This window comes from Podarcis muralis, chromosome 3, assembly GCF_964188315.1.
Source record: "Podarcis muralis chromosome 3, rPodMur119.hap1.1, whole genome shotgun sequence".
NCBI lineage: Eukaryota > Metazoa > Chordata > Lepidosauria > Squamata > Lacertidae > Podarcis > Podarcis muralis.
Genome location: NC_135657.1, coordinates 120,812,556 through 120,831,116, shown reverse-complemented (window position 1 = coordinate 120,831,116; position 18,561 = coordinate 120,812,556). Strand labels below are relative to the sequence as shown.

The 18,561-nt window shown below is 44.9% G+C and overlaps 1 protein-coding gene across 5 annotated transcripts in view; it reads left to right on the top strand.

Annotated features, from left to right (window-relative positions):
* CYP39A1 (cytochrome P450 family 39 subfamily A member 1) overlaps nucleotides 1-18,561 on the top strand; it is a 46,371-nt gene that overhangs the window by 5,752 nt on the left and 22,058 nt on the right. For all 5 annotated transcript variants that reach the window (XM_077926610.1, XM_028721851.2, XM_028721849.2 and 2 more), the window contains exons 2-6: nucleotides 1,090-1,225; nucleotides 4,806-4,980; nucleotides 6,814-6,963; nucleotides 9,429-9,522; nucleotides 13,264-13,362. In XM_077926610.1, the coding sequence (XP_077782736.1) occupies nucleotides 1,090-1,225; nucleotides 4,806-4,980; nucleotides 6,814-6,963; nucleotides 9,429-9,522; nucleotides 13,264-13,362 (654 nt within the window). The remainder of the gene's footprint in view (nucleotides 1-1,089; nucleotides 1,226-4,805; nucleotides 4,981-6,813; nucleotides 6,964-9,428; nucleotides 9,523-13,263; nucleotides 13,363-18,561) is intronic.

Here is an 18,561-nt window from a genome sequence, read left to right as displayed (position 1 = left end):
GGATATGTCCCAAATTTCCGTGGCTAAAAACCACGCTCTCACCCTCCTGGCCCAGGTATTCCACGACTGGGCGGTGAGCTCTTGAAGCCTTTCAAACGGAGCTTCAAACACCTCCTGGCCATCTGCCATCTTCCCCCGGGGCCCCCAGCGTACTCACAACAGCGTCCAGCTCCCGGTACAGCAGACCAGCCTCCGGCAGATTAGATCTCCTTCTCCCAGCGAGCTGCGTTCAACTTCAAAGAACAGCATGGCCCTAGCTGGCACCAGCTTCTTCCCAGCCGGCCCCCCACACATGGGACGTCTCCTGCAACAGCTTCAAAGCTTTGGCAAAGACCCATAACCTATGCCGGCCAAGAGGCCAAAAGTGCCAAGAAAGTTTGATCATGGCGTCCGGCACACTTCCATTGCGCAGCTTGCTAACTATCCGTGCCACTCCAAAAGTCCTTCTGCCTCTTCAGCCGGTAGCAGAGCAATCGCAGCAGTTAGAAGCAAAGTGCAGCGTGTGGGTAATAAACTCAGAACAGACACAAGGCTTTCCTTATCTTCTTAGCCTTTAATCATGTAGAATAACAGCATAAATCAGACCTGGCGAAAGCTCGCCCATCCTCCCTCTCGCATAGCGTACCAGAGGCAGACTGAGACACTCAGAGCAAACCACTCCCGTAAGTGTCTGTGACCACGCCTCATGATGCAAGGCGTCACACAGAACCTCTTAACCCTGTAGGTTCTGATTCTCCCACAATTTCATCTTACAGAACTTCAGATAACCCTGCTAATGATGTTAATTGCTTACAGTTGTCTTTCAAATATAATATAAATTTGTTCCAGTCCTTTTGGAATGCTTGGTCTCGCTGGTTCCGGATTCTTTCTGTCAGTTCGCCAGTTCAAAGTCGATCCGCTTCATCTGCCGCTCTTCTTTTGTTGGTAACTCCTGTTGTTTCCATCTTTGGACTAACAAAATTCTTGCTGCAGTTGTTGCATAGTCTATTCTTCCTGCTGTTTGTTATATATATGTGTGTGTGTGTGTGTGTGTGTGTGTGTGTGTATAAAATAAAAACTACGTAACTTTTTTAACACTATATTTTTCAGTATGGACCAGTATTCACAGTGTATATGCTGGGAAAACGATACACATTTGTAACTGATGAAGAAGGTTTTCAAGCATTTTGTACATCTAAAGATGTGGATTTTGAGCAGGCAGTGCAACAGTCTGTCCAGCGTACAGGTAGGTAAATGATATTTAATTTCAGTGGGGAAATGATTTCTTTCTATTTTAGTTGATAAAGGGTTGAAACATGTGAAGTGGGATATCTTTTTACTTTAATGTAGCTTTGGGGACTCCAGTTTTGACTGGAGCAATGTGCTGAGGGAGCAAGTATTTCTCTCTCTCTCACACACACACTCATTTTTTTAAAAAAATTATTTAATCATTTTTTCAATATAAACAGCAACCACAAAAAAACACATACAACAAAAACCACAATAACACTAATAACACAATTTAACAATTCAGATTTGGATACACTGATATACGTATGACTACACCTTTTTAACAATATTTCCCCACCTCTCCTCCCCCTACTTCCTACCACTGTCCGCCTTACCGCTTAAGTATTCCTTCCAGATTTCTTCATATTTATCCATTCTTAATTTGTGTCAATATGCAATTTGTTCGTATGTCGCTAGTCTGTTCATATTGTCAATCCATGTGCTCAATGGAATCTTTTTGCGGCTCTTCCAATTCATCAAAACAAGGTTTTTTTGCTTCTAATATGGCACGATACATCCATTTTTTTGACCCCTTGTAATCTCCCATGTTTCCGGTATATAATTTAGAATTAAATTCAAATCCCCTAAATAACAATTTATTTGTATTACTCTTGCTATATATATCCTCACCTCACACCAAAATGATCTTATCATCGGGCAGTTAATCATCATATGTACTAAGTTCGCATTTTTACTTCCACATCTCCAGCAGTTGTCTGCATTTGTTATTTTCTTCTGGTAAAGTTTTGCTGGAGTCCAGTGGACTCTGAATATTATTTTCTGCTGAATGTCTTAGTCTTAGATCCATAGAGGCTATTTCTGTTGATTTTATACTTGACTCCCATTTATCATTTGTTATCTGTACCCCTAACTGTTCACTTCATTTTTGTCTATCATATTCTAAATCATATTTCTTTCTGTTGAGTAGGGTTTTATATAGTGCAAGTGTAGAGTTCTTTGTTTTTGTTGCCGAAATTAAATCTTGTAGCAACATGGGTGTTTCCGATGCTGCTATAGCGTCAGGACCAAACTGCCTTTCCAACATATGTTTCAATTGGACGTATTGCCATTGTGTTTCACTGGTTAATCCATACTTTACTCGCAAGGTCTTATATTCCACAAATTTGTAATTTTCATCAATTAATTGATTCAATGTCAAAATACCCTTTTTCATCCAATTTTGCCAAATTATTACTTGATTTCCAATTTTTAATTTTGGGTTGGCCCATATTGTTAATTTCTCATGCTGCAAGGGGTCATCCTTATTATTTTTATTTATATTCATCCAAATTTTTATAGGTGCTTTAATAGTCTCCAGGGTAATAGGATATTTCATAAAATTGGAGCCCAGTTTAGTCCACCCTACAAGAGGTTCAAAGAAACTATATTCAAGAGTAGCCCAATTGGGATTCCTGCTAGCTCTCCAATCATTAGTCTTACTCAGCAGGTAGGCCTGGTGATACAGTTCCAGATTTGGGAGACCAAAGCCGCCTTCCTTAGTTGGAAGTTGCATTTTATGTAGTAATATTTTTGGTGGCTTTGTACCCCACAGGCACAATCTATTCTTGTAAAGAAGCTGGTAAAATGTGGTCTTGACTATGCTACCACTCAGTGGATTTGTAACTGGCTGACTGACCGAACCCAAAGGGTGCTCATCAATGGTTCCTCTTCATCCTGGAGAAGAGTGACTAGTGGGGTGCCACAGGGTTCTGTCTTGGGCCCGGTCTTATTCAACATCTTTATCAATGACTTGGATGATGGACTCAAGGGCATCCTGATCAAATTTGCAGATGACACCAAACTGGGAGGGGTGGCTAACACCCCAGAGGACAGGATCACACTTCAAAACGACCTTGACAGATTAGAGAACTGGGCCAAAACAAACAAGATGAATTTTAACAGGGAGAAATGTAAAGTATTGCACTTGGGCAAAAAAAATGAGAGGCACAAATACAAGATGGGTGACACCTGGCTTGAGAGCAGTACATGTGAAAAGGATCTAGGAGTCTTGGTTGACCACAAACTTGACATGAGCCAACAGTGTGACGCGGCAGCTAAAAAAGCCAATGCAATTCTGGGCTGCATCAATAGGAGTATAGCATCTAGATCAAGGGAAGTAATAGTGCCACTGTATTCTGCTCTGGTCAGACCTCACCTGGAGTACTGTGTCCAGTTCTGGGCACCACAGTTCAAGAAGGACACTGACAAACTGGAACGTGTCCAGAGGAGGGCAACCAAAATGGTCAAAGGCCTGGAAACGATGCCTTATGAGGAACGGCCCTAAGGAAGCCAGACTATCCTCCGTCACTTTTTCAGTGATGGCTCCGACCTGGTGGAATGCTCTGTCCCACGAGACTAGGGCCCTGCAGGACTTGAGCTCCTTTCGCAGGGCCTGTAAAACAGAGCTATTCCACCTGGCCTTCAATTTGAATTAGCCTGAACCTCTATTCCATTTTCTCTTTCCTCTTCTATGAAGAAACCCTTTCTGGGACCCCACATTTAAATTCTTCCCTGGTCTCCTTGCTGGCCCTTGTAGGACCAACTTGGCCAGTTAGCCCTGGTGATCATTTGATGTCTACTGACCGGGTTCCCCCCCCAAAAAATGACTCCTGAATTTTTGAATTTTATTGATACTGATGCTGTATTTTATGTTGTATTTTATGCTGTTTTAAAGTCGCATTTTAATCAATGTTTTATATTTGCTGTTAGCTGCCCTGAGCCCGGAGTCCTGAGTCCGGAGTCCTGAGCCCGGAGTCCTGAGTCCGGAGCCAGGAAATGTGGGGTATAAATAGAATTATTATTATTATTATTATTATTATTATTATTATTATTATTATTATTAGCCCAGCTCTCACTTCCATACATCACTACTGGGAACTAACTAACTCACTGGGAACTACTTACCTAACTCCCACATGCCGCCTAACCCTGCGGAAAGCAGGATTTAACCCCCACCTATCAACTGATCACTATCTTCCCCACCCCAATGTAAAGGAAACATGCTGAACATGCCATTAATTACTTATTGTTTGTGGACTTAACACACACTCCACAATAATGAATTCTGATCCTATTCACTTTACTGGTTCTAGAACACAGATTAATATGCAAACTACAGCAATATGCACTTCCATGTACACTTCCGTGACATACAGGTACCTGTATTTTTCCACTGGGGGGGGCATGAAATTTAGATGGAAGAAACAGTGTGGGAGTGCCATGGCATCAGACTCGAAGGAGTCTGCCATTCCTATATATGCCATTAAGAAATTCTCAGTTGCTTATTCACGCTATAATGAAGACATATTTAGTGAAGACAAGGAGGCACCCAACTTTACCAGGGAACATTATGTCAAGATTCTGTATCTACATATTTTTTATGTCTAATCAGAAAGAATTGCCTATTTTGAAAGACAACACAACATGAAATATAGGAACAAAACTGTTCATGATGCCTGCACAGATTCTAGGGTATTTTAAGTAAAACTTTACAGCTTATTCTGACTGATGTTATTTTTCCCACTTGGATTTTGAAGCTTCAATTCCTGAAGAAATATTTTACAAGAATAGGAGCAGGTTATATATCATGATGAAGGGAAGACTGAGTACATCTAATCTGCAGCATATGCCTAGGAGTCTCTGTCAGGAACTTCAGAAACACATGGAGGACTTGGGTCACGAGGGGACTGAGGAGCTCAGAGATCTTGTAAGGTAGGTGATTTTGCAAACCAGCCAGAATGGCACAGGCCTCCATTCTTTTCATTAAATAAAATTAATATCTAGAATAAGCCATAAATGTTGTATTTTAGAATAAAATAAAATATAGTTTAAACACTACAAGAGAAAGCAGAAGGGTAGGGCACTGGTGGAGTTGCCATAAACCCATTTTACTATTGGATAGGATATTCTTGTGAAGCCAACAGTAGCACCATCCTTGGTATGTAATAGCAAGGGAGTGTGATAAATATACTCTTTGAGGCTAATTTCATAGAATCATTGAATAGAGCTGGAAGGGACCCAAGGAGCATCCCGTTCAACACCCTGCAATGCAGGAATATGCAGCTGGCCATACAGGGATCAAACCATAATACATACTTGTACATTGGAACAATTTGACTTTGGATCGGCTTTGGATCCATTCCAGTCTAGTTTTTGCTCTGGTCATGGGACCGAGACGGCTCTGGTCGCCATAACAGATGACTTCCGTAGGCAGCTGGATTGAGGCGGGTCGGGGCTGTTGATTCTTTTAGATCTGTCAGCAGCCGTTGACATGGTTGACCACAAACTTCTAGACCACCACCTCACCTACGAGGGGATTCAGGGTGCAGTCCTTCAATGGCTGCACTCAATTCTCTCTGGTCGGGGACAGAGGGTGGCACTGGGGGGGAAGGAGTTGTCGTCACGCTACTCCTTTGTGTTTGGAGTACTGCAGGGTGCAATTCTCTCCCCGATGCTTTTTAACATCTATATGCGCCCCCTTGCCCAGCTTGTCTGGAATTTTGGTTTGGGAGAATTGGATTCTAACATTACAGTGGTACCTCGGGTTACATACGCTTCAGGTTACATACGCTTCAGGTTACACACTCCGCTAACCCAGAAATAGTGCTTCAGGTTAAGAACTTTGCTTCAGGATGAGAACAGAAATCGTGTTTTGGCGGCGCGGCGGCAGCAGGAGGCCCCATTAGCTAAAGTGGTGCTTCAGGTTAAGAACAGTTTCAGGTTAAGTACGGACCTCTGGAACGACTTAAGTACTTAACCCGAGGTACCACTGTATTAGAATGACATATCCTGATGACACCCAGCTTTATCTGTTGATGGACGGCCACCCTGACTCAGCCCTAGACACACTGTTCAGATGTCTGGAAGCCGTGGCTGGATGGCTACGTGGGAGCTTGGTAAAGGGAAATCCTTCGAAGACAGAGGTCCTTTGAGTGGGTCGAGACGATATGGGGTTGTGGGGCCAACTCCCATCCCTTGCAGGGGCGCAACTAGTGCCAGCACCTTCCGTCAAGAGTTTTGGTGTAATTTTCGACACCTCCCTTTTTAGGGAGGCACAGGTTACAGCTACAACAAAGGCAGCATTTTTTCATCTCCACTGAGCTAAGCAGTTGGTCCCTTACCTCTCTCACCTTGACCTCACCACTGTGATCCATGTGATGGTCACCTCCAGGCTTGATTATTGTAACTCACTCTATGTGGGGCTGCCCTTGAAACTGATCCAGCAACTCCAGCGGGTGCAGAATGCCTCAGCGAGACTCCTTACGGGATCTTCGCTGTGGGATCACATTTACCCAGTGCTATACTAGCTGCATTGGCCCCTGGTGGAGTACAGGATCAGGTTTAAGGTGCTGGTTTTAACCTTTAAAGCCCTATACAGCAGAAGTTTATCCACTACAATCTATTTCACCTATTTTTACTTTACTTTTTACTTTACTATTTTTACTTTAGTTGTATGAAACCAGTATAGCCAACAGCTGACCATTCCAAGTGGATTCTAACATTATTTTCCTCCAGTCCACAACTATACCTTTTCTCCCATTGCAGGCACATCATGTTCCCATCAACAGTGAACACCCTGTTTGGAAAAGACATATTTTTGACCACCAGGGATAATGTCAAGGAGTTTGAGGAGCACTATCAGAACTTTGATGATGATTTTGAATATGCTACCCAACTTCCAAAATATTTTTTGAAGTAAGGGAGTAGTGTTTCTGTTTGACAATATAAATTTATCCAGAAATTCATGTTCTAGCTTAGACTGTCCTCAGATTCCTGTTGCTTATGTCTACAATATTATGGGTGTAATCCATAGACAACGTACCGTATATGATGGCATGCTTTCCCTCCAACTGGCATACTCCTATAGTCATTGGATCCAAGACTGCTTGCAGTAGCTATTTGGGGAGCCTAACTAGTATGCGCAAAGTTCACTTTTGATTTGCTAGATTTACACTACAACAAAGAGGGGACCCTGCATTCTGTGAAGAGGTGTGAGCACAGAGTCAGCTTAGTGTGATGTTATGGAACAGGGGCAGTGCATCCTGTTTTACCCCCGGAGGAGAAACGTAAATGTGCCACCTTGCTGCCCCACCTCTGATTATGCTCCTCTCCCCCGCCACTGCTGAAGCCTGCCTTACCCGCATTGCACAGCGGCACTCACAAAGCACCAGCAGTTGTGCTGGCTTCTGGCGAGATCTCGCTGAAATCTCACAAGTTCTCATGTGCTATGTGAGATCTTTGCAGAAACCATTGCTGCTCTGGGTGCCGCTACTCCAGAGGTGGCAGGACTCCATGGGGCACTGCCTGGTGGGCTTCTGTCGCTCAAGGCGAGCTTGCCTCATGGCCCTGCTATGGAACCTGCTTGAATGGGAGCAAATTTAGGCCAAGTGCAGTTTTGGCTATCTGGAAACAGATGCTAAACTTTTTTCAAAAAATAATTGTGGTCATTTAATCCTCACCTCAATGAAAATAGAGATAGGTAGTAAGGGAAATCCTGGTTAACCTTAACTGCATCATGAGTTGACAAACTGCCTGAGCAGAGTGGAAGGATGTTCCAAAGATGGCTCTTTCTTTTCTGGGAGTTAGCTGTGAGCCAGTCTGCAGTAGCTCACCATGTATTTAGAACAAAAAAAAAATCCTTCCAGTAGCACCTTAAAGACCAACTAAGTTAGAAGTGCTTTTGTATGCCTAAGAAATCCTTTAGATCCTGGCCTGCAACAAGCCCTTATTGGATCTTCCCCCTTCTTGTAAGGTGTTATATATTTAGTGGTCTGTGTTTGCCTGAGCTTGAGTCTGGACTAAGGATTCTGAGCTCCTGTATTCTGATTCGATACATGATGTCCAATCACAGAACATTTCAGGATTTGGGCCTCTGCCATTGGCCCTTGAACTCTGAGTCATGATTCGCAGTTTGGAAGTTTAGACATCCAATCACGTTGAGAGTGGGAGTGGCCCAGGCTTTCAGGAATGTATATAAGCAGTTTCTTTGCCCCTGTTTCCCAGTTATGTAGTTCAATAAAGGTTCTTGCTGTTATCACTGAATCTTGCCTTGTGGGCACCCACCTACACTTCATAAGGCTCTTCTGAGAAATCCTGCAGGGCTTCTCATAAAAGTGAAAGTACTTGCCCTGCGATCAGAGTTGGGATTAGAAGTGGTTCTGCCTCAAGCAGAAAGCCTTCCCTGATTCTGCTGGCAATTCTCCAGTAGTGACAAAAGGGGCAGTGGTAGTACTATTCCTTCTTTTTCAACGCACCCTGTTCAGGAAGGCCAGCATGGCAGGTCCTTTCAATCTTACTGACCAGCATGAACTGGGAGCTTCTTTCTTTCTCCTCCTGTGGGGTGTAATGGCTCCATTCATTATTGTGAGGAAGGGGAAAACCCCAGTGGGAATGAAAGAGAGTAGGGGGGGAAGAGAGGTGTATTTCTTTTTCCTTTACATATCATGAAAACATTTAAGTGGTTTACAACAACAGTATCTATATACAATAAAACCACATAAAAATTAAAATTGAGAGACTACCCTCTGAGTTTGTCCCACTAGAGTTTTATTCCTTATATTCACTGACAGGATATCACCACTCTTTCTTCTGGCAGCACGCTCTCTTTATGCCAGCCAGTTAGGAGAAGAACCATTCTTCCTAGCCAGAATAAACAGAAAGCAGCACCTTAATGTGGTGCCTTGAACTGTGAGCAGATTTGGTTGCTCAAGGGCTCATCCACACTTACCTTTTGCCATGCTCTTTCCAGGCAGAGGTCCAGACTTTAAAGCTCCATGCCTGAGTGTTGGATTTTTTGCCCCAGAGCTTTCCCCACAAAACCGCACTGTTTAGTGCTTAATCTGAGCAAATGTCACTTTGGGTTTTCCACCGGTTGCCGTTTGCTCCAATTGAACTTTGAAGAGCAGGTTTTGCCTGGAAAGGCTCCAGAGCCAAAAATATTGACGTGGGATGAGCCTGGAAAGAACAGAGCAAAGGTCAGGGTTGCTGAGCCTTATTGCTCAAAAGCAGGGCAAGCACCTGACACTGCGTTCTGCTGAACTTCTGCAACTGAGCATTACTTGAAAGTTTAAAAAATTATGGGAAAATTGTTTAGAATTATTTCCTGAGTACAGATAATCATATATATTTCATAAGGGTTTGTTTTCCTTTTTGCTTCCTAGAAAATGGTCTAAATCAAAGAAGTGGCTCCTAAAAAGTTTTGAAAAAGTTGTCTTGCATGCAGAGGAAACTAATCCTTCAGATGACAGTTCTAAGGTAAACCTTCCATAAGGCTTTTCATGTTAATATTATTATTTATAAAATACTAAGCCAGGTGCTGCGCAAGCCAATGAAGAGTGAGGAGTGAGGCGTTGCTTTGACGCCAGAGAGGGAAAGAGAGCCTGTGGTCCTCCAGCTGGAGTCCAACAGAATCCCTCCTCATTGCCTAACAGTCTGTAAGGGGGGGGGGGCAGTCCTATGGGCCACCTGTCATCTACAACCTGAGGCGTCTTCCTAGACTACAAAATGGCAACAGGGGTGCTTTTCTTCCTTTTTTTCTATTGGCTCTTCTGTGAGTTTATCTATAATAGCCTGTAAAAAATAAGCTGGTGAAGGCTATGCTCGTGTGTGTGTGTGTGTGTGTGTGTAAGACTAAACTTGAGCACAGTGGGATTTCCTTCTAAGTATACCTATAGAAGAGATATGAACATGTGTTATTAGCAATTGTACCAATGTTTTAGGGTTCCAGAAGTTTCACTTAAACAGCTATCTGATGTAGGAGCAAGGGGTCCATCTGATGTTACCTTCCTTGCCTCTGCCCCACCAGTCCTAATGGGAAGCAGGCACCACGACTTGGGCATCAGACAAGCTGATAATTAGGCAACCTATAATTAGTAACTCCCCAAGTTACTATTAGTTGGGCAACTAAATAACACTGTGGCTATATGTAAAAGAAGCATATACCATGTATAGCTAAACTAGCTAGGAGCCTGACCCTGCTATCTGTAACCCACAAAGTTCCCCAGCTGTGGTTATATATGAAAAGCACCAGCTGAGGTGATGCCAGTTGGAACTCAGAGCACTGACATCAGGATGAAAGCACCCTTGTGATCTCAAAGGCAGGCCTTACTTCTGAAGGTATAATCCTGCTCTTCCTATTGGCAGCAGCCTGCAAGGCAACTTGCAAGCATGAAATAAAAACCACAGTCAATATCTAATTCTGGTGACCTCGCTGTAGCTTGGTGGTTACCTCTAATGCCAAAGCAAAAGGAAACTTGGGAATTGCAGGAGCAGAGATGGAGTTTGCTCTTCATAGGGTCAGCCTTATGTGGAGACTACTGGAATCAAGGTCGACCAAACATTTAATAATAATAATAATAAATAATAAATAATAATTAAATAAGATAATTTCATTCATACAGTGGAAAAAAGGAGGAAAGAAAAAAGTGAGAGAGAATATTAAAAAATACTGTTATATTACTATACATATACCATGCAGATATGTATATTCTTATTATCCTAATACACATATATTCATCAATAACCTAATATATTCTGTGCAAAGTTGCAAACTCATTCGAAATATCACTGTATCTATTCAAAAAAAGTCTGCGTCTATAAGCTGTCTGTTCATATGTTGCCATGTTGTCAAGCCATTGATTAAGGAGGATCGTATCTGTATTCTTCCAATTCATAAGTATCAGTCTAGCTCAACCAACCGTGGGAGCAGCTGACTGTAAGCCTAGTTTATCAGGAGCAACTGGCTGAAGGCTTCTCTTTTCTGGCTGCTCTGCCCACCAAACAATGCTCTGGGCATCAGCAGGCTGTCACTATTTCGGCAGAATGCCAGATAGGCCACTAGCCATTCTGCTAACAGAGATACGTTGGTGGAGCAAATGAAGGGGTTGAGCTGTGGGCAGCATGTGGGTGAGAAATATGGGGAGGAACACATTTGAATCTAATGCTACCCCCTCATTCCATTGCCACATACCCCATCAATTGCAGAACATTACACAAGCTCCAGAGCTGCCATAAGACATTTTCCTCACATGGTTTTTGTATGTTCTGGTTGTGTATTTCCCCATTCCAAGACTCAGCATGTACTGGATCAAGGGTTCTTTCTAGCAATGTCGCAGTGGTGTTTCTTTAGTTTTGGCATAACAAGAGCACAGATTTACCGTACTTTTCCATGTATTAGACGAGGGTTTTTTACTCCAAAATAGTGTTTAAAAATAGAGCTTGTCTAATACACGGGCAGTACATTGGGGGACCGGGTGATTGGTTGCAGCCACAAGCTGCAGCTTGTAAATGGCGATTTGGTGAGTGATTGGTTGCTGCGTCAAGGCCTGCCTTGGATTGGCTGCCGCTGCGGCAATTGGGTGTTTGGTTTCCAGCTTGTGTTTGCAAATGGGCAGGTGCTTGTCGGCTTCTGCGACGTGAGCAATTCTGAGCTCTTGTCTTTAGGGTTAGTGATTTTCTGTACACCCCCCCCCCCCATGGGCAATCCCCCCCAAAAGCCCAACAACTCTGCACAATCCTTCCCAAAAGCAATCCCCCCCCCCAAAGACGCAGCAACTGTAGGCAATCCTCCCCCCCAAAATAGCTCAGCAACTCTGGTAATATAGCCATCTCCCCCCATTTTCTTAAATTATAGCACCCCAAAATAGGGGGCGTCGTATACATGGGGGCATCCTATAGACGGAAAAGTACGGTACTCTGTCTGGCAATTAAAAGCAGCTAGCAGCAATAAAACATACAATGACAATAAACAAGGGCGTGTAGGGTGTACACATTTCTTCCCTACTGTCACCTTGAAGATGTAAAATGTACCTATTTCCATTTAACAAATATTTAGAAGCATGGAATCATTAAAAATAACTCTTGTGCTTGGGCTTCTTTGTGGTCTGACCATCAGTGCCTATCTCTCCCACCTAGGTGGCAGTTAGGGATGAAAGAATAGGTCAGTTTCTGAATCACTTCCGAAACAGTTCAGTTCAGAATCATTTTGCTTAAGGAAAAAAGTCCTCATGGAAAACAGCCAAGCTTTTAGTGCAAATTTGTTCAAATACATACATGCATGCGATTTTGCCCACTCTAAACATTTTCCCCCAAGAGATCCATAATAATAATAATAATAATAATAATAATAATAATAATAATAAATAATAGTCAATGCATTTTAGTACAATAATATTTTATATGTTATTTTCACTAATATATGCATTTTTATGCACCCCTTCCCTTAATATACACATTTCTGTACACATTATTTGACTGGAGAACTGCGTCACACAATTCAGAGAATTTTTACAAAATTTGAAGGTTAACTGTGTTTTGGCTTGGCTCTTGTTTCTTCAAGTGTGGATCAGGCAGGGCTCACATTAAAATCCAAATGAAATTGGTGATGAGCAGAGCACGGGGAAATACCAGCTAGCATGAGGCAACAGATTTGACACTTTTGTCTCTTTCCCCATCATCTGTACCTGAAGGAAGTGTGGTCACTTGGGCATTCTAGAAAATGGTGTAAGGAAGAAAGCTTGTGTGTGTGCAGCGCCTCACACCTCTGCAAGAGAAGGCAGGGCCACCTCTTCCATAGTAAAACTTGCAGTGTATGGGGAAACAGCCACACACACATGTTCCTCCTCATCCCCTGCCCCATGAAATTTCTCTCACCTTCCCAGCAAAAGAGGCATTAAAATAGCCTCTTTCACAAGGAGGAAATTGGTTAGAGCATGGTGCACCATGATAACAGGTTCGATCCCTGTATGGGACAGCTGCATATTCCTGCATTGCAGGGAGTTGGACTAGATGATCCTCAGGGTCCCTTCCAACTCCATGATTCTACAATTCTACAAAATTTAAAATAAAAAGCACTTGATAGCCAGTGGCCGGTGTAAGTCAGCTTGTTATAGAAATAGCTTGGGTTCAAAGTAAAATATGGCTGCTCTGTGAGAATGACTTGTTACCCCATTAGTGTATGCTATTTTTATTTGGTCTGTGTTCTTCTGATTTTAACAGACACTTTGGCAACATGTCCTAGACACTTTGCAAGGAAAGACCTTCAGTGCTAATTATGGCCTCTTACTCCTTTGGGCATCTCAAGCTAATGCAATTCCTGTAAGTATGAGACAGAAAGTATGCTTCCTTCAGTGAGTAAAGTGAATCAAGGAGCCACTGGCAGGCAATTTTCTGAGCCTTCAGTTTCTTAGAAAAGTACCGTATTTTTTGCCCTATAGGACGCACTTTTCCCCCTCCAAAAACAAAGGGGAAATGTGTGTGCGTCCTATGGGGCGAATGCAGGCTTTCGCTGAAGAATGGAGAGCGAGAGGGGTCGGTGCGCACCGACCCCTCTCGCTCTCCAGGCTTCAGGAAGCTATCCGCAAGCCTTGGGAGCCCGCGGGAGTTCCCGCCGGGCTCCCCTGGCTTGCGCAGAGCTGCCTGCACCCCGAAGCCCGGCGCGCTGAGCAGTCGCGCCAGGGCTTCGGGTAGCTCTGCGCAAGCCGCGGGAGGACTCCCCCGGCTTGCGTAGAGCTGCCTCTTATCCCGAAGCCCTGTCGCACTGAGCGGTCGCGCCGGGGCTTCGGGTAGCTCTGCGCAAGCCGCGGGAGGGCTCCCACGGCTTGCGGAGAGCAGCCTGTTCTGGGGGCTGGGGTCAGGGGAAGCTCGGGCTTCCCCCGCCCCAGCCTCGCGCCTGGGGGGGAAATAATTTTTTCCCCTTTATTTCCCCCCCAAAAAACTAGGTGCGCCTTATGGGCCGGTGCGCCCTATGGGGCAAAATATACGGTAAGTCTCTAGCTGTGCTGGTCCTGGGGGGAAGGTTACTGTTACCGTAGTCAAAGTTCAGTCCTGAGTCACTAGCCTGGAAATAGTTCACAAGGTGCGAGGCGAGGTCCGAAGCAGGGAGCCGGGCGGGGACAGGAACACTCGAAGATCAGAAGCAGGGAGCCGGTCGGGGAACAGGAACGCTGGAAGGTCAGAAGCAGGAAGCCGGGCGGGGAACAGGAACACTGAAGGAACAGGACTGGATGCTGGCCGAAACAGCTCTTCAATGACGACGTTGCTCCCGCAACCTGGGACCGGGCTGACTGGCCTTTATCTTCTCTGAGGCCAGGGGCGGTCCCGGCCCCCAGGAGCCCCGCCTCTCCTGGCCTTAAGGCGAGCACTCCTCCTGGGAGAAACCAGTTCCCTTCGCCTCTCTGCCCTGAGCCTCTGCAGTTCAGGAGAGGCTGAAGGGTTACTGGGCCCAGGGGGAGGCTCACCTGTAGGCACTGAGTCCTCAACCACCTCTGGAGCCAGAATGGATTCGCCTGGTGCCTGCTCCTGAGGATCCGGCACAGGTGCAGGCTCCTCAGAATCAAGGCCCTGCCCCAGTTCAGCCGGCCCTGGAGGCGGGGACTCCTGTGCAGGCTGGGATTCCTCCGGTTCAGCCTCTGAATCGGATTCCCAGGCCATCACACTAGCCCTTCCAGGAAGAAAGTTATGAAATAATGTGCAATTTCTATGTATTTTCTTTCAAATGACCTGGGCTAGCTGCTCCTGTGTTGATGTTTATAGCCAGTGAGTGAAGTCAGGCATGTGACTGATAAGGTGATTTGTTTGAACACCAGGAAATCAGAATAATTGCACCAGGGCCCATGCCAGCAACCGGGGCCCCAGACTCTGAGGTCGCATTTTTTAAAAGAGTAAGTCTCTTGTCCTTATAGAAAGAAAGGTATTAAGCAACCTTCTAAGTTGGGGTCTGATGCAAGCAGAGACTGGTGTAACTTCTTCTCACTCTGCAGACAAAGAGCCCTGGGTGGAGTTGGAAGGGCCCACCCACTTTCAAATCCCGTTGGTTATGATTTTAACTCCTCTCTCCCTTTCTGGAGGGAAGGACTTGCCTGGGCAGTTATCATGGGACCCAGATGGAAAGAAGAGTGTCAGGGACTGGGCACATGAGGAGGAGCTTCCACCTAATTCAGAGGCCTCATTATTATCATAATCTTCCCCCTCTGCCTGGCTTACAGCAAAAATTGTTTGGGGAGGGGTGACCGCAGTGCAAAGGCACATTCAGCCCCGCCCCACAAAAATGGGCTGTGCACAGGGCCTCACAAATCTTGAACCTGATATTGCCATCCTCAATTCAAGGGACAGCACTCTGCTTTTGTATGTGAGGCAGGCATTCTGGTAATGCTACTTCTTTCTCTGGGTCTCACTAAGGTGGGATTTCTGGATTAGGCGGCAGTTTTTGAGGAGAATCCATAGGTATCTGAGGATGCTGTCAAGAACATATTCTTAAGAGCGGGGAATAAAGGAAGCACTATCCTTTGGGGTTCTTCCTCCCCTTCATCTGAGGCAAAATTTGCAGGAGAGATTGATTCAGTAACAAAAGATTCTGAATCCCATCGTAACATGACGCATGAACGTTTCATCTCGGAACCCTTAAGAATATTACGCATAATGCCTTAACAGGTTTTAGAGGCTAGGCATTATTCTGAACGCACATTGAAAACAGCAGCCCTGTGTCAAGTCTCCCCCCCCCCCCAATGATTCTATGATCTTCCCTTCCTTGTGTAGAAAAGCAAATGAGTGCCCCTTCGAAAGAAGGGGCATCCCAGAGTCACTTTCTCTTCCTGCTGTACACAGGGAGCCAGCCAAAGAGGAGCTCTGGGACTAGAAGCAAATTTTAAATATGTAATCCAACCACAGTTATGCAATTTTATGATAGTGTATTGTTAAGAAGAGATATTAAGTATATTTAATATTTAAGAAAAAACAGCAAGTAGCTGAGATGAGGCATGTCATAGAATCATAGAATTGTAGAGTTGGAAGGTACCCCAAGGGCCATCTAGTCCAACCCTTTGCAGTTCAGGATTCTAAAGTATCCATGGCAGATGGCCATCCAATCTCTGCTTAAAAACCTGCAAGGAAGCAGAGTCCACCACCTCCCTAATGAGACTGTTCAGAGGGATGTGAGATCAGTTAGTCTACTCTAGCAATTTGAACTTTGTGGTCTTTAACCCCTTCATATACTTATGAGCATTGTTTGACTGCGGATCTCCCACAGATTTTAGGTCCCATACATTCCGGTTTCAGATACTGAAGCAAAAACAGTTGAGTCTAATAAAAATTACATTTGGCTAGATCACGTACATACTGTTGCCAGAACACCAGATATAGTAAACTACTCCCCTCAGGAGGAGATGGGATAGTAAAGGTAAAGGTACCCCTGCCCGTACGGGCCAGTCTTGCCAGACTCTAGGGTTGTGCGCTCATCTCACTCTACAGGCCGGGGGCCAGCGCTGTCTGCAGACACTTCCGGGTCACGTGGCCAGCGTGACAAGCTGCATCTGGCGAGCCAGCGCAGCACACGGAAACGCCGTTTACCTTCCCGCTGGTAAGCGGTCCCTATTTATCTACTTGCACCCGGGGGTGCTTTCGAACTGCTAGGTTGGCAGGCGCTGGGACCGAACGACGGGAGCGCACCCCACCGCAGGGATTCGAACCGCCGACCATGCAATCGGCAAGTCCTAGGCACTGAGGTTTTACCCACAGCGCCACCCGCGTCCCTGATGGGATGGGGGATATCAAATTTAGAATTTTATTATGAAGTGTTCCAGTTGAAATATTTAATAGATATTGATTATAATGATAAGATCAAATGGTTAGGATGGAGAATGAAATAAATAATGGAATAGGAAGAGAGGGGATCTTTATCAGAGATATACAGATGGCATGTAAGAAGACGACAGGACCTAGGAAAATAGCTGCAGCAATTTGGAAGAAGTGGAATAAGAAATGGATGCCTATATATTCAAAGTGAGCTCCATTAAAATATATAGATAAGAGTGATACAGATCCTGGATGGTGGAAGAAATTAGAAGAACATGGATTCAATAAATTAAAAGATGTGTTAGATGAAGACAGGAAGTTAAGGACAAAAAATAGCATTTTGGAGAAAGTAGGAAAACAATATTGGTTGGAAGTGCAAGGGCTATATAAATTAATAGAAGCGGAAAAAATAGAGGATATGATGAGGTCAGGATCCGTAATTGATGAAATACTTAACAAAAGACAATTAACAGAGAAAGGGATAGCAAGCATGGTATATAATAATAATAATAATAATAATAATAATAATAAATTTTATTTATATCCCGCCCTCCCCAGCCGAAGCTGGGCTCAGGGCGGCTAACAACAATCAAAATAATCCGACATTCTAAATCATTCATTATAAAATTAATTAAATCAAATTAAAATCAAATTAATGGCAACCATCAAGCCAAATTCTGTGCAGATTGCCGATTGCCAGAGGAGGGGGTCAGGCTGCGCCCTGACCAAAGGCCTGGTGCAACAGCTCTGTCTTGCAGGCCCTGCGGAAGGATGTCAGGTCCTGCAGGGCCCTAGTCTCTTGTGACAGAGTGTTCCACCAGATTGGAGCCGCGACCAAGAAGACCCTGGCTCTAGTTGAGGCCAGCCTAACCTCTTTGTGGCCTGGGATCTTTAGGATGTTTTTATTTGCAGACCGTAGATTTCTCTGTGGGACATACCAGGAGAGGCGGTCCCGTAGGTACGAGGGTCCTAGGCCGTATAGGGCTTTAAAGGTTAAAACCAGCACCTTAAACCTGATCCTGTACTCCACCGGGAGCCAGTGTAACTGGTATAATACCGGATGGATATGATCTCGCAGCGAAGACCCCATAATGAGTCTCGCCGCGGCATTCTGCACCCGCTGGAGTTTCTGGGTCAGTCTCAAGGGCAGCCCCACGTAGAGCGAGTTACAATAATCCAGTCTGGAGGTGACCGTCGCGTGGATCACAGTGGCTAGGTCAGGGCGAGAGAGATAAGGAGCCAACTGCTTAGCTTGGCGGAGATGAAAAAATGCCGCCTTTGTTATAGCTGTAATCTGCGCCTCCATAGAGAGGGAGGTATCGAAGATTACACCCAAACTCTTAATGGATGATGTTGGCACTAATTGCACCCCCGCAAGAGATGGGAGTTGCCCCCTCAATCCCATATCGCTCCGTCCCAGCCAAAGGACCTCTGTCTTCGAAGGATTTAACTTCAACCGGCTCCCACATAACCATCCAGCCACAGCTTCCAGACACCTGGTCAGTGTATCTTGGGCCGAGTCAGGGTGGCCGTCCATCAACAGATAGAGTTGGGTGTCATCGGCATACTGATGGCAACCCAGCCCAAAACTCCGGACAAGCTGGGCGAGGGGGCGCATAAAGATGTTAAAAAGCATCGGGGAGAGAATCGCACCCTGAGGCACTCCACACACCAAGGAGTGGCGCGATGACAATCCCCCCCCAAGCGCCACCCTCTGTCCCCGAC